At 33.8% G+C, this 22,553-nt stretch overlaps 3 protein-coding genes across 5 annotated transcripts; 2 read left to right on the top strand and 1 right to left on the bottom strand.

Annotated features, from left to right (window-relative positions):
* The first annotated feature begins 61 nt into the window (after positions 1-61).
* On the top strand, positions 62-7,584 carry LOC124452576 (tyrosine-protein phosphatase non-receptor type 21-like). 2 transcript variants are annotated; one of them, XR_006950806.1, is made up of 14 exons: positions 62-508; positions 1,293-1,477; positions 1,811-1,908; positions 2,044-2,114; positions 2,306-2,347; positions 2,467-2,492; positions 2,671-2,758; positions 2,916-3,004; positions 3,255-3,336; positions 3,415-3,521; positions 3,939-3,966; positions 4,163-4,187; positions 4,330-4,641; positions 4,821-5,027. XR_006950806.1 is itself a non-coding variant. In XM_047003149.1 (12 exons), exons 2-12 carry the CDS (start codon positions 4,496-4,498, stop codon positions 7,321-7,323), a joined length of 1,233 nt encoding a protein of 410 aa, XP_046859105.1. In that variant the 5' UTR covers positions 4,163-4,187; positions 4,330-4,495; the 3' UTR covers positions 7,324-7,584. The 2 variants fall into 2 exon arrangements, 1 of the variants encoding a protein (XP_046859105.1); XM_047003149.1 differs by lacking the exons at positions 62-508; positions 1,293-1,477; positions 1,811-1,908; ... (6 more) ...; positions 3,415-3,521; positions 3,939-3,966 and adding exons at positions 5,261-5,335; positions 5,414-5,488; positions 5,645-5,716; ... (4 more) ...; positions 6,805-6,962; positions 7,195-7,584 and having other exon boundaries at positions 4,821-5,028.
* On the bottom strand, positions 7,369-15,122 carry LOC124452581 (puromycin-sensitive aminopeptidase-like). Its single transcript, XM_047003160.1, is given in 24 exon segments — positions 7,369-7,785; positions 7,925-7,969; positions 8,255-8,354; positions 8,477-8,529; positions 8,682-8,989; positions 9,182-9,401; positions 9,698-9,832; positions 10,088-10,224; positions 10,351-10,419; positions 10,505-10,618; positions 10,705-10,765; positions 11,015-11,119; positions 11,232-11,244; positions 11,354-11,505; positions 11,699-11,707; positions 11,949-11,983; positions 12,065-12,135; positions 12,343-12,376; positions 12,446-12,542; positions 12,803-13,003; positions 13,633-13,740; positions 13,895-14,094; positions 14,193-14,274; positions 14,832-15,122. Coding segments are annotated over 24 exon segments (2,619 nt in total). The 5' UTR covers positions 14,964-15,122; the 3' UTR covers positions 7,369-7,647.
* Positions 15,123-15,165: 43 nt separating this feature from the next.
* Positions 15,166-22,533, top strand: LOC124452567 (uncharacterized protein PF11_0207-like). 2 transcript variants are annotated; one of them, XM_047003133.1, is made up of 15 exons: positions 15,166-15,601; positions 15,692-15,762; positions 16,096-16,130; positions 16,330-16,390; positions 16,638-16,701; positions 17,035-17,115; positions 17,205-17,314; positions 17,981-18,039; positions 18,103-18,185; positions 18,298-18,343; positions 18,449-18,522; positions 18,621-18,657; positions 18,767-18,795; positions 18,884-18,938; positions 19,320-19,627. In XM_047003133.1, the coding sequence occupies exons 1-15, from the start codon at positions 15,566-15,568 to the stop codon at positions 19,547-19,549; spliced, it is 1,071 nt and encodes a 356-aa protein (XP_046859089.1). In that variant the 5' UTR covers positions 15,166-15,565; the 3' UTR covers positions 19,550-19,627. The 2 variants fall into 2 exon arrangements, with proteins under 2 accessions (XP_046859089.1, XP_046859088.1); XM_047003132.1 differs by lacking the exons at positions 15,166-15,601; positions 15,692-15,762; positions 16,096-16,130; ... (7 more) ...; positions 18,449-18,522; positions 18,621-18,657 and having other exon boundaries at positions 19,320-22,533.
* The last annotated feature ends 20 nt before the right edge of the window (positions 22,534-22,553 follow it).

Here is a 22,553-nt window from a genome sequence, read left to right as displayed (position 1 = left end):
TAAGCGTGCCTAACTTTTGCATATCTTCGACTTATATTTTTATCTTCATCTTATATTTTTATCTTTATATTTGATTTTGCCCAAAGAAAACGTTAATAGCTAGATTTTCGTCAAACTGAGACGACATACGTTTAAAATACCATAGACCTTTTATCTCAATGTGATTATAGATATCAAAAATGTTTGGAATTTCACAGTTACTGATGCGTGTAAAATCTTGCTGAGAGCGCACAATATTGCAACGTGAGAATGCTGCGAGGGACTAATTCAACAACATGGATTCACGAGTCAAGTCAATGATTTTTGAAGTGTTCTCGAATGTTCCAGGGTAGACTATAATGTTGCGATGATATTTGACTGTATCTGTAGACGAAGAAAGGCAAAACGTAGTGTAGTCAAGGTGAATGTGCAACATTTAGATAACATCATAACCGAATATATTTTGAGGAAGAAATGCACAGGTCAAGAATGTCTTCAAAAAATTGCCAAAGAAGTCAACTTGAAAGAGGTAAGAGCTACTACAACCTGCTATATGAATTTTTATTGCGGTATGTATGTTTTATTGATAGAATTTATTTTGCTTTGTTGCTAGAAATGCAAACCTTCGATTGTGAACTTGCAATGTAAATGGGGCATTAATAATATTTCCTGTACGACAGTCAATACGGGAGTTTGAAATTCGTTTACGTAAAAATTTTAAACGACTCTCGTTACATATGTCTAGTTTTATCAAAGTATCAGCTTAATAACTTTAGTTCCTTCAAGGCTTTTCTTTAATTGTCTTCATTCTTTGTAGATAATTGTTGTGATTATTTCTTATTACAGTGATTTAGAATGCGATAAATGCATGGAATTTCGATATTGTCGTACTGTGTTGTAATGCAAATAGATTGTATCTAAAAACCCGTATATGATGCATTTAATTCTTTGGTCCAAAATAATTGGCTTGCTTTAAATTTAAAGCAATATTGTTACATTAATGAATTTTGTTTTTGTATAAACTATTTCCGTATGCATCGTCTCACAGGTCACGATACATAAGGGGTCAGCTCAATAATTCAAATAACGTTTGACCTCGGGCTTAAGCGAAGATTCATAATCAATCATCAATTTCCAAATCTCATCTTCCAGTACTGTGTGGTCTCCGATGTTATTTTCATGTTGACTTTGTCTCCATAAAAAAGCTTTGAAAGTAAATAATGATTTGTTTAAAATGTTTTATCCCCCCATGATGTCTGTTGTTCCCGATATTTATTATGGTTTAACGTTAGAATTTATTTTATTTTTATGAGATTTGGCATTTTGGTTTAAAATATGGTTGCGATAAGACATCAAATGGAAAATGGTTGGATCTTGAGAAGCGTCTAAGTAAGGAAATCAAGCGGGTGGCAATAGACGATACTGAAAATGTAACCATCTTCCTAAGAATAAGATTCTTTGAGACTAACGTGGAAAAGTTGACAGAGGATACGACAAGGTAAAACTTGAATTGAAAACATGACGTGTTTGTCTGAATACGAGAATGGAATCTCGTTTTGTTTTTTTGAATTAAAATTTGAGATCCTCTTTAACTACAAACATTAAAAGTTTCATTTCGTGAGTAGCAAGCGAAGTGGAAAAAGCACTTTAGAAGAAAGAAAAGTTATTTGTTTTTCGGGGTGTAATCATTTGAGACCTTTGCAATTGAATCAAGATTATTTACCGCACGTTTTTTTTTGATTTGTTGTAGCCACTCTGACCTCACAAATAACATTTTTCGTGATGCTTGTGTGTAAAAAGACGAAGGAGTTTAATAACTTTTTGTCTGTAGGTATTTTTACTATTTGCAATTACGACAAGACATTCAAGATGGTATTCTTCCTTGTAATGAAAGACAAGCTTTGGAATTGGCTGCATTTGCCTTGCAAGGTGGGTGTTTACTTAGTACATATATGAAAGGTATTTTTCTCTATTTTTTATGTCTTTTAAAACAACTGCTGATGTTAAAAGTTGCATTTCTGATACCAAGTTATAAATTTGTGTTTCACACCTAATTTTTTCCAGCTGAATATGGTGACTACGATGAAACTGAACATAAAGAAGAATTCATTCAGGAATATCAACTTTTACCAACGGTAAACCACATAACATTCTTGATGGATAAGTAAATGCTTATATAGTTGCAGGATTAAAAGTTTCTCCCTCTTGAAAGCTTACCACTAACTCCCAGTTGTTATTTCAAAGCATAGTTGCCAATCTTTCAAACTGTATGAATTCCTTTTACTGCGTAAGTTTTCAAACGCTTTCTGCAATTTGTTTTTCACAGCATTTTTTAGCTGAAAAAACTGAAAGTGAACTTTATGATGAGGTACGTTTGTACTTTGCAAAATTTTGAAATCATACTTGAATCTTTCACAAAGGGTGGAAAATCCTGTGTTTAACGGAGAGTATACCTGTCAACACAGTATTTTTTTTTATTTTTTTCAGATTGCTGCAAATCATATCAATTGTGTGTAAGTTTGACTTTATGACAACTGCTCAGTTGCAGTCCTTGTAGGTTTTTGAAAGAAAATGAAAAGCAATGAAAGTATCTGAATTTCAATGTTTCTATTTAAAATAATTTTTGAACACTGAAGACACTGAGAGTTATGTATACAATACAGTATGGTAAAATGATATGCTTTTCCCAAGGGGAATGTCCACAAGTGACGCAGAAATTGCTTACATCACGCATGCGCGTCAGTTAGAATTCTACGGACACGAATTTTATTCTGCAAAGGTAATTTAACTACATTGTAAGGGATGACCCAGTGGTGTAGGAAGGGAAGCACGTGCTTCCAACTTTCACTCGCTTCTTACGCCTATGGGATGATTACAACTGTCATGTTTGGGGTCAAAGTTTGTTTATTTTATGAGCTGATTTTTAAATTTCTCAGGATCTGGATGGTCGTGCTGTAAAAGTTGGACCATGTGCTTGTGGTGTGTTTGTTAAATACGACAGCAATACACCTATCATGTACTTTCAGTAAGTTTCAACAACAACTTACGTCATATCAATAGAGGCAACGTCAATTTCTATGAAAACTGAAAGTTAAGATCAGCTTGTGAAAGGCAAAGAAACTAGACATTATAACATTAGGTCACTGTTGAGGAAAACAGTTCACTAAGTTATTTAAGGACTTCAGTACATCTGAGTAATACCGTTGACTAAGCTAAGAAATTGTTAAGTATTGAGAACATGTCACAAACTGTTTTGCTATTGCAATTCTCATTAGCTGGCCTGACATAGTGAACATGATTCATCGCAAGAAAATGTTTCTTGTTGAAACATCAACTTTGAAATCGTGTCTTGAGATGGTAGGTTTTTGTTTCTTTGTTTTTTCATTGGTCATTGGTTGTAGTCGAGAGATTGGTGTGACCTTTTGAAATTTATAGAATTCGGTTGAAGATGCAAAGTATGTGTGGCAGAGCTGTATTACTTATCACCAGTTTCATAGAATTAAAGACAGCAGTAAACGAAGCAGTGCAATCGATGTTGGAAGGTTGGTTTGAGAAAAACGAATGATCTTTAGGATTTTGTACAGAAATAAAATATGATATTGCAATGAAGTGTTTAACTTAGACATTGGACCAAGAAAATGTATAAATTAATGAAGTATGGTTGTTTTGGCCTTTTATTGTTTGGTTTACGGAGAGCTTCTCAGCTAGAGCCGGTGTACGTCATGGCCCATACACACGTTTAAAACACAGTTGCATTTATACTGTAAACTGCTAGCATGCTGTCTTACAAACAAGCAACCAGTTACTAAAAAATGACTGACTGTAATGTATACGTCCATAAATAACACAACATAGAAAAACTTATGCCAAAAACATACATACTATTGGATAGTCAAATGGGATACAAATACAAGAGAAATGCTTTTTTAAAAATTTTTTGTTTCTCACTTTGTTATTAGTGGCAGAAAGAGTTCATCAGGAAGAAATGTGAGGAAATATTTCATTGTTTTTTAGTCTTATTTTACGTCGTTCACAAAATCCTTGTGAATTGCTCTGATGACATCATGCTGTCATGCGCAGTTGACTTTTGTTCTGAATCGTCACGTTGTTAGTTTTATCTAGCAAAATCTCAGTAAATTCATCACATGTATGTTGTATAAAAAATTTCATATAAACATTTTAGGGCATTGCTGATGAATATAGTAATGGTAAGTGCAAGGTCTGAATGCATTCTTTGCTTAATCATTTTTTTTTAATTTTTTGTTAACAAAGGTGTTCTGACGAATACTTGTCAATGAAACAGTTGGCGGACAGACGTACATTTCTTCTATATTTCCTCATTCAATTTAGGGCTATCAAACTTTGCGTTTGACAATCCCGTCGTTCATGACCACATAGATGGTGATCCACAGGCGGGAGAACTTAGCCGTGAATCAGGTATTTACAGTTCTTCTGAATCACACGTGGATATCACGACCCAAAACAATGAAGTCAAGTTTCAATACGATGTAAAAGAATGGATACCACAGCTGTTCCAAATGACTTTTTGATGGCATCATATAAGACTTTCTCAAATCAGTCGAAGTCAATTGATTCGATACAGGCTCGTAGATCTCTACCATGTGCCTCGAGTAACATTGATGCTGAAAGGAGAAATGAAAGGTTTGCTCACTTATCTCCAACTATGGATCATCTACAATACATTTAGCTCAAGCTGTCAAAGTTTCTGTGATTGTGCACGATATACAACTTTATATTAAATAAACAATTGAAGCTATGATAGCTCCTTTTATACCCCTTCATCCCATGAAATGATGATTCTTATTTTGAGTTTTCTTTAGGAGTTTCTCCATGATTGTACCTACACGTTTAGAAAGGAGCGGTGATGCATGTAGCCTTCAAACGTTGGCAACCAGCGGTTACAACACGTCCGCAGATTCTGAATTGTCTAGTTCGAAGTCACCTGTATCCCCAATATCTCCTGTGAGTTTAATCAGCACAAGCTCGTTTCCTTACCATTCCTACGAAGTCCCTGATGCTGATACACAGGTTAGTCTTGCCTCAATCCTTATTCTTCCCCACCATTTTTTTGAAGAGTCGAAATTCTGAGTATAGAGTTGTATGTGTTTGTTTTAAGAGGTTACGTAGGTGCATATAAGCAGAGAAGAAAATGTATTTATTTAAATATTGAACGTGTTTTGTATTAGGTAAAAGCTTGTACTTTCCCTATATATTGTCCTGTCAAGCTCTTATTAAATCATTCATATTTTTCGTTGTTAAGTGCAAGCAGTTAGAAACAGTACTGAATAAAGGAGATTTGGGGATTGAGTTTGATGCTATTAATTTACGGGATGAGGCAAGTTCAAATCGTATTGAAAATACCTGCAAGATGTTTCTTTTTCTATTGTAAGTTTAATCCTATTTGTTCCTGCAGAACAAATCTACGACCACCGCATCTCTAAGTGAAAATTCATCAAGAAATAGATGTTCAGATATTCTTCCCTACGAGGTTAGTTATGGCATTTAAAGTAATTGTGGTGAACTTCAACGTATATTTTGAAAACCACCGAGATTTTTGTGAAACTTGAGTTGTTATAGACTTGTAAATATTGTTTTTTTTTAATCTTAATACGCCAGCAATAATGATTTTGAAAAAAAACTTTAGGAATCTAGAGTGCGCCTGGATTCTTCGAAAAATTCTTCTAAAAATGACTACGTGAATGCAAGCTTTGTGAAGGTATAATAGTGACTACCTAACAGATGCTCAGAAGTAAAGCAGAGTTGATTTAAATTTTAAACAAGTTTTTGCTTCTTTGAAAAGATGTTGGTTTTGACAGGATAAAAATCAGTGAATAAATCCAGTTTTCAACTGACCTTTTATTTTTCTAGGTCAAAGTATCGAACAAGCCATTCTTCTACATTGCAACCCAGGCTCCGACGGAGGCAACCGTATCAGATTTTGTTCAAATGATATGGGAGCAAGATGCTAAGATAATTGTGATGCTTTATAATAAAAAAGTAAACACCATTTATTTAAGCAGAAATATGAAATCGCTGTAAGAAACAAGACTTGAGATACTTTTTAAACAACCTCTTTCTTACGTCCAACTAATTTGCTTACGTCTGTTGCAAAACTGACGAAAAACGTAATAAACATACATTCATAAGATAAAAACTGTTATAGTACGCAACATTTCATTATATCTCGTACAATCGAGTTGCAGGTCAATAAACTTTTTTTTCAATATAACAGGGTGGACAGCAAGAATGCTTCAGATATTGGCCGAAAGATTCATATGAATCAAATGAGTTGACAAAACTTCAGTTTGGAGAGGTACTTTTAAACGTCGCTATCGTATATACATGTTATATACATAACATTTCTCATTATTATCTTTATAGTTTGAACTGATGACACAGTTTGTTAATAAATCTACTTTCTACAAATCAAGAAGTCTTAAATTGCATCATCGTAAAACGCATCAGGTAAAGAGCAAAACGTAAATTTCTTTGTATACATGTTTTACAATGACAAAATCTTTGTCATATTTTTCAAAGGATAAGACCGTAATTCTCTTCCAATTTTGTCACTGGCCACAACATGGAGTACCAGGCGATGCTTCTATTTTCTTAGGTATGTTTCGTCATTCATATATCATCGTACGTACATTAATATATAGAACACCAAACTTTTTTTTCTGTTGGAATGAGATTTTCCTGTTGCAATTAACCCTCCCAAAATCAAAGTTAATCAACGCAACTCAGGAGGGACAATGCTTCTGTCTCTTTAATCCAACTGGTTTTTGGCAAAAAATAATTTTCTAGACTTTATTTCTCAAGTCGATTCACTACGAAGCAATTATATACCGGACAGTGATAAATATTCTCCAATGGTTGTGCAATGTCGTCTGGGTGATGGTAGAACTGGAGTGTTTATATTAGCTAATCTTATGATTGCACATCTTCAAACCTCAACACGTCAGGTGAGCATTACATATCAAATTGAAGTCAATAAATATTTATGTTACGAGTAAAATATACACAACTTAATGAAACATTAGACTGGATTATATAAGACTCGAGTTTCGACATCAGTTCACTTCTGTTGAAGGACACTACTTGACTGCAGTATGTAATGACTCAATGTTATCATTCGATTGTCCATGATAAAACACTAAGTTGATATTTACGGAATCTAATTCTGTGATTTTTTAGCCCTACAATGTTCCAAGAATCTTGTCAAAGTTGAGAAGTCAAAGAATGTGCTTAGTACGAACTGTGGAACAATATCGCTTCGTGTATATTCTTCTTATACAATATTTAAAAAATAGTAGATTGATTTAGTGCCGCCATCGGTTAAGCGAGCAATAAAAACAGCTTTACATCATATAATATAAACACACATACATATATGCTGTATTTTTAATACGAAAACACGAAACATTAACGTATGTAAGGAAATTTATAATCTACAAGAATGAAAAAATTATTTTAATGCTAGGAACTTAAACTTAAAGTTATAATTATGTTGATGTGTACTTTTTCATCGATTTATTCATTTGCCTGCAAATTTGACACAACATAAATAAATGATTTTTACAATCACCAGTGCACGACCAACATTATACAATTTAAAAACCACTTGTGCCAATAATTTACGTAGAATCGTTAAAATCCTTTCATTGAAAGCCATTTCTTTATTGCGTCACTATCACGTGTTAACCACTGTAAATTCAAGCGAATACTCTCCAACGACTGTTGTACTGCTCTTTCAGCTGCAGGAGCATCGTGGTCTTTGAAAAAATTCTACAGTAATGACAAAGATAAGAAGTTTTTTCGATTTAATAGTGCATATAAATTTTCGTATCAAACGTATGCGTAATTAACATGTAATGGTTTTCAACCATTTTTGATGACGAAAATGATATCGGTTTATTAATTTTACCTCGACATCTTCGGCCATCTCTGCACTCGCAAAGTTCTCTGTGATCTATAGAAGTAGGAATTGTATTTCAGTTAAGTTATGCAGATCAGTGGGAATATATCGTACAACAACAGCTTTATACACACATATTGTTTCTGCCTTTGGTCATTTATTGATTTCTATATGCTTTGAAGTTTAATAAGAAATCAAAATGTACAGTGTGCTTCGAATCTTCGTCAAAAGACACTCGAATACGAACATAAAAGTATGTGCAATGTACACAACAATTAGTACGAATGTAATGTTGGCAAAGTCCACCATGCTTCATGAAACATAAATTTGCTTGTTTACCTTTACTAGTCTTGAGAGCAAGAATCCACCTTGATAACGATCATGAAACTCTTTCCAATTACTTTTTACAAATTTCCACGCCATGTCTCGGCCCAAAGCACTGCAAGAGTATAGCCACCACAATCAATGAGGAATGAGGACAAGAATTGAAATGAGGACAATCTTACATAGCAGTGAGGACAGAATTGAACGAAAATCTTATCGTCTGTTTAAATTACCAACCTGCCGGATACACTAAAGATGCAGAACACGCTATCCTGGGCTCTAACTTCTTCCTGGTAAGGCAAGAATTCATATTGAAGAATGGAATACTAATTTTTATATACTTGATTTATGAATTGACAATCCATATGTTTTATTCAATTCCAGGGGAGAAGGGGGTTAATCCACATTTTGCATACATACACTAAACACTATATATGCTTACCGAAATAGAAAATTTCAAAACATCGGCAATCAGAGCTTCTTCTTTCACAGATCCCATGCTTTTTAATAATCTGATCATCTCTTCTTGCAGTTCCGCTTTACAATACATTTCCTTTATTTGGCTCAAAGTAGTTGCATCACCATTCGTAAGAACAATAGAATACACAGGTGACCTAAGATCAGCCGTGATAGAGATTTCACCAATGACATGTTGATCGAATCGTCTTTTCGCTTCGTTGATAGTTTCCACATCTCCACCTTTACCCAAAAGTTGAATGACGAGCGAACGCAACAACGAGTCAAGATGATCTAGGAAATGGACAGTTTACAGAGTACACACATTTCAATGAATGAACCGATAAGTATGAATTTTCGTCAATTTTCTTCGTCTTTCCATTCATATTTTCAACTCATGTCAACTTCATCGTATTTTTAGGTTGACAGCTCAAGTAAATAGTTATACAATTTTAATATGTAGGTAACAAAATTTCTTAAGCTTACTTTCTCCCTCAACAGGTTCCCATCCAATTTTCTTCATGATTGGTTTACACAATTGACAAACGAACTTTTTGAAAGACTCACTGTAGTCAGTGTACTGAAGAAGTATGGACAGCTTTGCTAAGTTTGTTGAAACATCGTTCCAAACAGTGTAATTTCTTTCATTGATAAACGCACCCACGACAGTAAGAAAATTTGTTGTACAGGTGTAACCAGCTCTCGCCTAGAGATGAAGGAACTAGTTTTGGTTCTATGCACAACTAAGGTAAGGAAGTTGTACATCTAATCGAGTTACCACCACTGTAAGCACTTTCAATTGTTACAGAGTAGGTAACAACAACTGAATTAACTCTTTATTTTGATATCAATGAGAAAAGTTCTCATTTCATTAGTAAGGTCCTAAATTTTGTTCTTTGACAAGTTCTGTGCCAGTGAATGTAATCGTAACACAAGCCCAAGCCCAAAACGAAATAAAAAATACGCCTATTGGTTTATTAAGAGATAAGATTTAACTATTACCAATGCAAATTGATCGTTCTGTATACCAAGACGATCCAAAGGTGGCAATGACATATCTTTAATGGCCAGGACAAATTTCTCCACAGTTTCTTTATCGTAACAGACTCTATAGAAACCAACTTGACCTGGATTCACCTGTTTTAATTCAATTGAATCAATTCCAAAATTAATATAAATTAAATGTGTGAAAAAACGAAGAAGTTTACACCTTCGCTTGATATGAAATTGTACGCGAGGCACACAAACGATGTTTAAAATTTATTGCATGTATTCAATGCCTTCAACAAAACTTTATTGTTACACTGAGAAAATATGCGATTTAGATAAAATTATTGAATCGATCTTTCTTTGGATGACTGACTTGTTTGATTTAAAAATGTTAGAAATCACCTTAATCCACTTATCTGCAGCCACATTGGGAATGTGCACAACTGACGAATCAGAGTCCAATAGAGTTTTAAAAACGACATCTTTTGGTTGATCTACCGTCGAGATCGTAATAGGAACATTCCACAGGTAGTTTGAATCTTCTATCAGTAAAATAATTGTAAAGAATTATCTTAACAAACAGTTATTTCATTTATACAAAAGAGGATATTTCTTAAAAGCATTTTTTAAATTTAATCAGTTTAAAGTCAATCCAAAACATCAACAAAATTTACCTTCGCATGGCCCATCTGCAGAAAACTTTTTTTGCTTTATATGCAAAACTCTGGTTTCTTCTTTCTAAAGAAGGAAAAGAAAATTCACTCATGTTAAATTTACTCTGGCGTCCTCTGAAGGAAAAAGTAACACTCAAAACACGACTCTACCTGTTCTCTTTGATGTATAAAACAGGAAAACCCATTTGCTTGGTCCACGTATTCATAATCTTTTCAACATCCTTACCACTTGCATCAGATAAACTTTGCCATAAATCCTCTGATACAAAAATACAAAATTATGTAAACGAATCTGCATTCGCCATTGAAATATTCAGAACATTCCGGAATGAATGATTTGCCAACCTGTCATGGCGTTCTTGCAGGAAAATTTGGTCAGGTATTGGTTCAAACCTTTCTTGTAATCCTATATTGAAATATAGGAAAAGCTTAGAACAAAGACTTTCGTGTTTCACTAAGGCATTTCTTTCATGGATTTTAATTTCTTTCATGGATTGTAAAAAGTTGAGATGATTATCAACTAGAAGAAAATTGCTAAAGTTTTTTCCAGTAAAGGAAGGCTATCAACTGAAACAAGAATACAAACCTAAAGAATTTGGACATGCATGAGAAGGTACACAGTTAACAACCCCATTTCAAAAGAATTCTAGTTTACCTCGTCCCCAATATAATTATGTAACATTCGTATAACTGAAGCACCCTTGGAATATGAGATTATGTCGAAAATCTCATCGACTTCATCTGGTCCACCAACAGGTACCTTAAATATGAGTAACGATTGCTAAAGTCAATGTTTTAGTCTTTTCATACATATACTTTGGCAAAAAACAAACGCTAAGATATATTTGATATGGCAGACTAAAAGTACGCACCTCAATTGGATGGCTGAAATAAAAAAATAGACAAAAAAGTTTTCTTTGACATCAACAGTTTGTTTTATGAAGATCGTTATCTTTTAACTCGCACAGCATGCACATAAACATTTTTCCTTTACCTGTTTTTCATTGCATCAAGATCAAGAGCTCGCGTGTAATCTGAAGTGACGAACTGCGTCCAGATGTCGTATTCGGGATGACAGAAATCTACACATAAATACTCAATCCACGAGGCAAAACCTTCATTTAGCCAAAGGTGAGTCCACCATTCCTAGTGAAGTAATATAGATCCATATAAATTTTGACATTGTTGACATTTCGACCAAAGAGAAAACTCGGTGAAGTAAAAGTTTAAGCATAGTTCAAGACACCATAAATACAACTAAAATCTCCCTGTATCCAGATGGTGTTGTTTTGACGGTATATTGTAAACAAATCGTCCTTTTTTTTATCGTTGAACTTACCATGGTCACCTGAAACAAAGAAAAGGAACATATACATTTAGCTAACAAACTAAAAACAATGTCCACGACAATTTCTGTTTTTTTATGAGGAAGTTATTTCTTAAACAGAACCAATTGTTCATTTTAAAAATGAGCAATAAAACATTTTACGTACAACAAATTATGATATATATCATTTTGAGCCCACAAAAGAGTCGTAAGCTTGACGTATCCACGCTCGAAATGAAACACAATAAAAACGATTACTTACTAAATTTCCAAACCACTGGTGAGCCAATTCATGACCTGTAGTATATAATGTCAAGAGAACAATGAATTGATACAAAAACTCGAACTCATTTAATGTACATTGATAGCTGAATTTACCTACAACAAGCGCAACCCATTGTTTACTTGACGATGAGGAATTTTCGGGATCAACCAACAACGCTGTTTCTCTATACAATACATCGAGATTATATGCACGTGACTTTATCCCAAAGCCATCATCAGAGAGTCAAAAATTTAAATAGAGTAACGGTTAGACAGTTTTTCAAATTTGTACAACCGTGCAGATAACTTCTAGCGCTATCCTCCCATTTTTAACGTAGTAGGCACGATTTCATCGAAAGTTTTTACAAGTAAAGACAAACATTTTGACAAACCTATAGGTAACTAGACCCCAGTTCTCCATAGCACCTGTGGTTAAGCAAAGAAGATATGGCAATTTTCGGGATTGGTTAATATCTAACTACATAATCATTGTACCGGCAGCAAAGTCAGGAATGGCAATGAGATCCATCTTGGGCAGTGGATAAGGAATCTTGAAGTAGTTCTTGTAAAAAGGTAACGTTTTCACTGCAACCTTAAAGATGAAAGAGTTAAACAAAAGTTTGCTAAAAAAATTTTCCCATGTTATAAGAAAAGTTAAGTCTTCATCTATTTCAGTCTATCTTCATTAAAAGGATCTGAGGTTAGATTTGATGTTAGATTTGAACCTCTTTTACAGTATATAACATATTCTACTCCAGTTTTGTCTCGTTTTCAAGATGGATCTGATGTTGAAGTTGTAGTCTTTCTATACTTTAACCTAGAATATTTCAAGATGTTCTAACTTCTCCATACCTCTAGGGCAAATTTCCCTTGACTGGTTTTTCCAAGTGGCGTATAGACCCTTACTAATACGCCATCATTGTCTCTTGCCTCCAAATAGTCAAATTCACCAACAACAAATGCCAAAAGGTAAGTCGACATGATTGGTGTACGTGCGAATGTAACAACTTTTAAACTTTGGTCATCTTCATACACGCTTTCTTTAATAACATTCTAACAAAATAAACGCGAAAGTAAAATGTGACGAGTTTTTCCTTATAAACGCCACATTGTTTTGTTTCCATCTCAAATACCCCTAATATTCACTTTTTAAATACAAGTCTGTTCAAATTATTTTAGTTATGTTCAAATGGTGTCGTAACAAATGAATCGTTTTACGAAGTTTTTCTAACTTTTCCCACAAGTAAGAAGTGCAACAATGTAACGTAACAAGTATTTCCGTGAGGGGGGTTCAGTAGTCACTTCGTGCATGGCAAAGCACGTGACTTGTATGATAGTGAGAAATGAATGTTGACAATGGAGTGGAGTAGAAGAGTGAGAACTACCATATCTCAAGAGAACAATGAAGTACTGGAGTTATGTCATTAGACATACCGTAGTGACGTTTACGTAACTTCAGTCAGAGGTATTCGTTTCAATCTAGCACAATGAGTGTTGATTATACAATCCACAAGTAAAGATGGTGGATCTAAGTTAGGTTTAACAAAAATATTCAATGACCTTAGGCATACACTACGTTCGACTTAACTGTTATGAACGATGCGAGTACAACTTTAATACCATTTACGTATTCATTCTACAACACATTTCGCATTAATATTTTTAAGAAATGTTTCAGTTACCATGTTTGATAATGTCACTTTATCTTTTGGTGCGATTAAAGTGATATCAAATGACGCTTTCAATGCTGGTTCATCCCAGCAGGGAAATGCTCGTCTTGCATCTGCTGCCTAAATATGAACAAAAAATGATCGTTAAATGGTCAATCCAACGTCTGAACGTCTCATGAAAAAGTCTGACGGAACTTTTGCTCATGAGTTGCACACATCCTGCAATCATCTTTGTAAACTTTTTACCAAAGTTTTCAAAAAATTTTCTACTAACCTCAAACTGGGTGGTGGCACAGAAACGTTCTTCACCTTCTGGTGTGGTATATTTGGCACGGTAAAATCCTTTCATTTTATCGTTAAGTTCACCAGTATATTTGACTGACAGAGATCCTTCTCCCAATTGCAGGTTTATGGGAAACTCAATACATACAGTCTCTTGTTCTTTGTCATAATATATTGTTTTGCTTTCAATGCCTGAGTATACAATTAAGGATGCTAATCAAGCCCTGATCCAGAATAAGGCAAAGAAACAATTTCCATCAATGGCTGTTTGAGCATATTACTAAACTTACTTTGGCCAGCAATATCAATTGAAACACTAGAAATGTTGATTTCGGCACAATTCATTTTTATTTTGTTGGTCGATGATTTTATCTAATGTTGAAAATAAAAGCAGAAAACTAATGAAACTATGATAATTTGTGATAAACTATGATAATTTGTGATGAACTATGATAATTTGTGATAAACTATGATAATTTGTGATAAACTATGATTATATGTGATAAACTATGATAATTATCCCTCTACTTTTGCACTTTCTTTTTGCACACAAAAGAAATCTAGGAATTCTAAAAAAACCCACTTTCAGTTTCCACCACTTTCTGACACTTACCATGTACATTGTACAATGTCATACAAAACTTTAATACCATAAGAATCCAACGTTTTTCTTATAAACATTATATGCATGCAATTGAATTCCCCAATCAAACTTCTATATCATTAAAGAGCTGAATTGCAATACCAAGGTTATTAATGGAAACATAAATGTGAATGTGAATGTGGACTATATAACAGAAAAAAAAGGAACTCGTGTCTACGTCTGATGTCTCAAGTTAACTCTACACAAATTCCAAACTACCTCTGCTCTAATGTTGGCACTAGATCTCTATGTAGTAATATGACATGTCACAAAATGATGAGTTTACCTCTATGTCGATAACTTCCTCACCAGTGAAAGTGAACTCTTTCAAGTTGGGTTTCAAAACTAGAGAGTAATTTTTTGGTACGATACTCGTAGGTAGTCTCTCGAAAGGTTTCTTTTCATGGCTTCCATTCATGGTTAATCTGGATGAAAAACGTCGTGATAGACTCGTCTTGACCCGCAACGTGAAAGTGAATGTGAAAGCACGAAGAAGTTGGTAAAAAAAACTATCATGTAAATGCCATTGGTGGTGTGGTACAAAAGGTGGAAAAATTAGTTTTTGATTAAAGCTGCGCTTGCAAATTATAATGGTCAGCAGCTTTGAATGGAAAAGTCACGAAAGAGCAAAAGTGCAAAACGGACAAACGACTTCATGGATGTTCTTGAGAAGCTACCATACAACTAGACCATACAACCCATGGTCCAACGGTCCAACGGTCTAACCACCCCAAACCATGGTCCGATTTTATCCTGTCAATGTTCAGCCTCAGCACATGGTTTTGAAACGCTCGGAAGTGAAAACAAGAAAAAGCAATTTAAAACTTTAAAGTGTTCATTTTGTTGCATCAACTCCTAATAAACTTTCAGCAGTTAATTTCACAGGTGAAAACTTTTATTAAAGAGAGCAGGTCTTGCTTGTCTTTTTTGTTCAAAGTTTCTCGTCTAAATGAATCATTGAACTGAATTATTATCATATCGTGCTGCTTGAATTGAAGAATTTTATGCAACTTCTAAACTATGGACGATTGTATTAAATGTGCCTCGTTGAAAAAAGTAAGACATCTTATACATTAATATTTATCTTCAATAACCACCATTTATTTATAAATAACAATGCAATAAAAAATTATTTTAAAATTATAGCAAGTTGAGGATCAGAAACAGAAACATATGTTGGATTTTAGAACTATCAAACAGAAGATCATTTCAACTGAGTAAGAAATGGGTGTTTTGAAGTTTAAATGTAGCAATTTTTACATGTTTGAAGATTTATTGCATTTCTGAAAATGACATGTGGTGTTGTTGAAATATCAGACAGCATCAATGCCAACTGCTCTTCTAAGAAATGTGTGAAATTGGATGAACTAAATCCACAAACATCTAAAAGCATGTTTGTTTAATATTGTATTATTAATATTGTAAATATATTGATAGGCTGATTTTCTCTTTGAGCTTTTAGCTACAGACATCATACAAACCATTCCCGAAATTATTGACATATAATGACATAGGAAATTCTGATCAATGAAATTTTTTTGTTACTATAGCACCCTCATCAGATCTTTTCAAGCAAAATGTGAAGATATCCTTTTTGAATCAATAAAATTCACCACATTTCAATGTTTCTCTTTTGAACAAATAGCAAAGTTCTGTACTATCACTAAATTTACTGATACATAACTATAGCTTATGCCACTTCCTATGCAAACTTGGAAATGATAGATTTTTGTGTTTTAATCATGTTGAAGAAGTGAGAATGTAGAGTTCTTAACTTAGCTTACAAAACATTGAATTGAAGAAATATAATGTTGATTTAACTGGCAAACTTGAAGGATCTCAAAGGTAGATGTCACTTGAATGTAGCTTCTTACATTTTTCATGAATTTTCACAATAAACATACTCAAAAGCGTAGCCAGCCTGATTTACTCCTGCTATGTAAATCCTGAAGGATTCTTTATTCATTTCATTAAAATCTATTGTTTTCACAGTCAGTGAACAAAAAATATTTGCATAGCAGGAGTAAAACTTTGGCTTGCTACTGAACATAGTGACAGATTCAGCGACACTAAAATCTCCTTTTAAATCTAGAAGCCTAGAGGTTCTTCGATTGCAGTTAAAGGCCTCATTGGAGCAAAAAGAACCTCTTCAAAAGGTTTACATATATTTTTGTGTGCTAGAATCTTGTTTATTCAAAAGCAAATAAGAGAGAAGTTACTTTGTGTTGTAAGATTTCAATGAGATGAAATATAAATGCTTGATTACTTCAATTAGAAAAAATATAAATGCTTAATTACTTCAATTAGAAAAAATATAAATGCTTAATTACTTCAATTAGAAAAAATATAAATGCTCAATTACTTCAATTAGAAAAAATATAAATGTTTAATTACTTCAATTAGAAAAAATATAAATGCTTAATTACTGGTAATGAATTTGTTTACACATTTTTTTCTAATGATAACATTCAAAATTTATATTTTATTAGAAATGTAAGGAGTTAGAAGAGACAGTTACAGCTGATGTTCATGAAATTCAAACATTAAAAGACAGAGTGAGAGGATCAGAGGTTTGATTGTTTTGTACATTTTGTTCTATTTTTATAAACCATGCGTAATTTTTTCTCTTTTTCATTTGATCTTTTTACATGTTACATAGAATTTAGTAATCCAACTGAAAGATGTCATTAAAGAGAATGAGACTTTGGCAAATTCATTTAAACTTGATGCAGCTATTCATTCTGGTGAAATGGATGAATTGAAGAAAACGTAATGATCAAAGAACGATATGTTTCTACCTTTGCCAATGTCGGTCCCCTTTTTGTAACTCACTAAACGACGTCATAAGATGCATTTTTTTAACTTCCATGGTTTTTAGAATACCAAGGCAGTTTTTCCTTCAAATGTCATTTCGTACACAAATCGGTAGAAGGCCATTTCTTTATTCGAGAAATGAGAAGTCTTTGTATAAACAGACCTAGTCTTAAAAACGCACGATAAAAACGTGTGGCGCTTTTTGATCATAAAATTTTCAGTTTTTGTATCGACGGTTTGATTAAAAGGGACTTTTTTAATTGCTCGTTGAGGTTTTCATTTAATTGTTTGCTCACAATTTGTCACCATAAATGTTTTTTTCCTATAAGTTGTGTTATTGACCCTTATTATTCCACTGGTGAAGATGATTGTGTGAAATATTTCTTGGTATACGTATTTACGATTGTCGAGAATTTAGTATCTGCGAGTTTTTGTCCACCAAAAATAGTCGAACTCATTTACGACTAGCTCAAAAAATACCAAGAATTTTCACTAGTATCTCAATTCTTTATAATGAATTGCACTAGTCTCTATCCATGGGGACAGTGGCCTGCTTTTACTATGATTTTAACCTTCAATAAAGCTGAACTCACTTTGACAAATGTTATGTCGTCTATTTAGTCAAAAAAAGAATGCTGCACAAATCAGCAAATTAACGAATAAAGTACAAATAGAGAGAAGTAATTTCTTGTTTCATTCCTTTAATATTTCATTTCACTGATGAAATTAAACTTACATTTCAGAGGCAAATCAAATGCTAAAAAAAGACCTTACTAAATCCCACGCTGAAATTGACTCATTACGTGATCAGATTAAAGAATTTAAGGTTTGTATGTCATATGTTTGTATCGTTCAACGGTGTAGTTTAGGGGAGATAGAATTTATTTGCCTGCAAAAAATATGTAATCAACACTGTTTTCCCAAATTTATCTTTTAAGCTAAGTAAAGTCAATAAAAAAAATCAGTCAACACAAGTAGACTCAGGTAAAGTACTCTGTCATCATATCGAGTCATGTAGCTACGTCATAGTTTTGCTCTCAACCACTGTTCTGTTAATGGAATATAGTTGGTATGTCATATTTTTCGCAGAAATGTCTGACGGACGTACAAGATTACTTTTAAATGAAATAAAACAACTTAAAACGGAAACTGAGAAATACAAGGTTTGCTTTTTGTTAGGATTTTCCCTTGTTTAGCTACTACCGTGTTTTGAACGATGTTATTAAAAGGCTTATTTAACGAATCATTTTTCCTTTTGCAGAGATTGTTTGATGAACTCAGAGAAAAACTTCGAGAAAGTAAGAAAATCTTGATTTCATTTTATTCAACTTTCGCAGATGTTACTAAATTTATGATCATTGTGTAGCTTTTGATGAAATATCTACATTGTAAAATTATAATTTTCAGCTCAGTTTGTACCCAGCGTTGAAAATGAGGTGGGAGCTCAAAGATTTTTCAAAGCGATTTCATCGTTTTCATATTTTTTGTGTATGTGATCGTTGTCATATTTTAATGGCCTTCTAGAGTCCCCAAAAAGATTTCAAATCATCTATTTCCTTAGAAGATCTCCGAGAAAACGGTAAAATAGTTAATCACGAATGATTTATTTGCTGACAGAAGCACTGTTTGTAAATTGCTCGGATGTTTAATGCTCGTTATAAAAACTATAAAAACTACAGCACTAGTGATGAAGACATTAGTGCTTGCTGTAGTCAGCACTCAAGAAATAATGACACAGGTGCGAATTTCTCCATCATAAGTTTGAACATCAATATTACTTCTAAAAAGTAACTTTACTTGAGTGTTTAAGAACTTTATCATCAATGTAGTATGAAGAACTTCTTCATTGTAGTACGTAGGAAGAACTTCTTCGTTGTAGTACGTATGAAGCTACATGCTCGTTGTTTTTTGTTTTTATTGAATAAATACGTGTTAATACTTATCTATTTTGAACTGGTAGGTCTAGTGCAGCATCGTTCAAGGATGAAAAATTATCTGGTTTTGTCAATGAGAGTACATCCTTTACTTGTCTTCGACATAAAAATGACGATGAGCCGGCGGTCAGCACGACTGAGTCAGACTGCAACAACGAAAAAAATAGTTCAATCATTGAGAAAATCGATGAGATGCTCCTCGACATATCCCAATGTCCTTCACTATCCCTTTACCTTCTCCTGTAAAGTTTTGTGATGAAAGTTTATGTGCTGATGAGGATAATTCCATTAATATCAATGATGATGAGCAAGCTGATCAGAATGTTATTGATGAAACCATGGATATTAATCATCTTGATGATAAAGATTTTTACTCTGTTAATGAAAGTAAAGATCATCAAACAGCTTTGGTTGATTTTTGTAGTAACATATTGTCACATAGTTTTGATCAAAGCGACAAAAAAGATGTCAATGGTATTAGTCATTGTGACAAAGAGAAGGTCAATATTATTGATCATAGCAACAAAGAGATCAATTGTATTGGTCCTTGCAACAAAGAAGAGGTCAATAGTTCTGTTCATAGCGACAAATTTAAGGTCAATGGTGTTGATCATAGCGACAGCAAAGAGGTCAATAGTATTGATCAAGACAATAAATACGAGATCAACAGAATTGATCATTGTGACACAAAAGAGTATATTTGTATTGGTCACAGCAACAAGGAAGTGACCATTGAAAATCTAAATGAATGCAAAGGAAATAAAAGGCAACTCGACTTCTCTAGTGCATCCGAATCAAGTGGTACTTTCATGATTTTAAGGTCCCGAAAGAAGCGTAGAGTAAATGAGCAAGTACCGTCAATGTTGCAAACCGAAACAATGTCGGCAAAATTAGCCACAAAGAACGAGAGCTTGAATGAAGAGTTAGGAAATGATCCCCCGATAACTAGACGCAGAAGTCGTGAGATGGGGATTAAAATAAATGAATTGAAGCCCAGAGGGCATTGCAGAAAGCACCAACTTTCTATTAAAAACAAAGATGATGAACAATCCAGTACTGTGTTGGATCAGATTTCCAACAATGCACAATTTCCTAAAAGTGCTGCTCATGTTCATGACGGAGAGGAGAATATTTCCCAACCTGTTGAAGAAATCAGGCAGTGTTTGGCCACGGAAACTGTCTCTTCTAAAGGAGTAACAAAACAATTTAGTGATAGTTACGATCAAGATAATTTTTGTCAAGATGCAATACATTGTATTGATGACAATGATATCAAAAAAACGGATAAAGCTCATTCATCATTGCAACCATCAAATGATGAAGTTGAAGAGTATTCCAAAAATTTGGTTAATCTGCAAGTTTCTAGTCTTGATATAGATCAAGATAATTATGAGAATTGTGTTGATAAACTACAATCTAGTTATCATCAACTTAAAGAAGAATCCGAGAATCATTCGAATGAGCAAGAATGTTGTGAAAATGAAGATGAAGAACAATCCAAGAATCTGTCTCATATGCAACAATCTTGTTATGATCAAGATCAAGAAAAATTCCATGATCAGTCTGTTCAATTGCGATGTGTTAATGATCGAGATCAAAAACAATCTCAAGATCGATTGGATCAACAACAATCCATTAAACATCAAGGTGTAGAACAATCCCTGAATCAGTCAAATCAACAACAATTTATTAACGATCAAAGTCACGAACAATCCCAGGATCAATTGGATCAGCAAAAATCTGTTAGTTATCAAGATGAAGAACACTCTCGTGATCTGTCAGATCAACAACAATTCATTCTTGATGAAGGTCAAGAAAAATCCAAGGATCTGTTGGATCAGCAACCATCGTGTTATGATCAAGGTCAAGAACAATGCATTAATGAACGAGATCAAAAACAATCCATGGATTTCTTGGATCATCAACCATTTATCAATGATCAAGGTGAAGAACAATCCAACAATCAGCTGGATCAACAGCAATCATGTTATGATCATGGTCAAGAACAACTCATGGATCAGCCAGATGAGCATCACTTTAGTAATAATAAAGATAAAGGACAATCCGATAATCTGTTGGATCTACAACAGGATCAAGAAAAGTCTGAAAATACATTAGATAAACAACACTACAGTCATGGAAAGTTTTTTGGCAAGAAGGTTCCATCGACAAATTTTTGTAACATGGTGCAACTTGACGAAAATAAGACAACTTCTGGTCACGTTGAGATTGTAGACCAATCATCAGAAAATCGAGATCTGGATATTTTTATGCAATCAAGTAATAATGGCGTTGAGAAGATTTGTAGGACAATCAATTCAACAAACAGAGAGAGGACAGAAACGACGGATGACAAGTCAAAATACAGTTACAGGAAATGTGGTGTTACTGTTTGTTTGGACGAAAAAAATTCAGAGACGTTGCATCTTCCCGAAGAAACTGTGAAAAATATGTCACAAGATCAGGTTAGAAGTGTCATTTGCAAAAATGTCAAAACACCCACATCCAAAAACATCCATAAATCTTCACTTACTCCAACTGCCGTATCAAAGATGTTGAATACAAACAAAGGAAGATGCAAATTTGAGCTAATGACGTCTGCTAATGAAACGAGTAATTTGCCTTGTTCAACTGACAAAAGTCAGGTTGCAACGACAAGCTGTAAAAACTCTTTGATTCCGAACGAAAAAAAGCATCTTTCTGTTTCGTTTGAAGAAAGGTTGCTCGAAGAACTTTCACCTATTCCTACTGCACCAGAAAAAATAAGACCAGTTGATAGTCCGGAAACAATAAGAAGACCATTTGATACTATTCGAAAAACAAGAAGATCAATTGATACTCCAGAAAAAATAAAATCAGTTGATGATTGCAACTTTGATGCACTTGACTATCCACCACTATCTCCCATTCCTTCATCACCAACCAAAACAGAGCAGTTAGCGGCTTCAGCTCATATAAAGATGAAAAACAGTGTTTGTGGTTTCGCTAAAGACTTGCCTGAAGTTAACAAAAACAAACGACGAGCCCTGATGAGTTTTCTGTAAGAAACCAAATGCAAGTTTTACCTGTTCATAAATTGATAAAAGGTACCAAACATTGTATGAAAACCTACCCTGTTCCAGAAATGTCTGTGTCTTCTGGTTCCAATCGAGAAGAAAGTTTTAAAATTTTTACCAAAAAACATGTTAATGCTAAAACAATACTTAAAAGTAATGCCACTATGTTACCTGAAAGCACTTTGAACCGTTATTCCGGTATAA

This window comes from Xenia sp. Carnegie-2017, unplaced genomic scaffold (genome assembly GCF_021976095.1).
Source record: "Xenia sp. Carnegie-2017 unplaced genomic scaffold, XeniaSp_v1 HiC_scaffold_25, whole genome shotgun sequence".
NCBI classification, from domain to species: Eukaryota; Metazoa; Cnidaria; class Anthozoa; order Malacalcyonacea; family Xeniidae; genus Xenia; species Xenia sp. Carnegie-2017.
Note: the sequence above shows the minus strand (reverse complement) of the source record. Positions and strands in the feature narration are given on the sequence as shown.

Coding starts and splice junctions, on each gene's coding strand:
- LOC124452567 (XM_047003132.1), top strand. CDS start 19,506: ATGTCCTTCACTATCCCTTTACCTTCTCCTGTAAAGTTTTGTGATGAA.
- LOC124452576 (XM_047003149.1), top strand. CDS start 4,496: ATGGATACCACAGCTGTTCCAAATGACTTTTTGATGGCATCATATAAG. Junction 4,642..4,820: donor GCTGAAAGGAGAAATGAAAG/GTTTGCTCACTT, acceptor AGTTTTCTTTAG/GAGTTTCTCCATGATTGTAC. Junction 5,029..5,260: donor TCCCTGATGCTGATACACAG/GTTAGTCTTGCC, acceptor TTCGTTGTTAAG/TGCAAGCAGTTAGAAACAGT.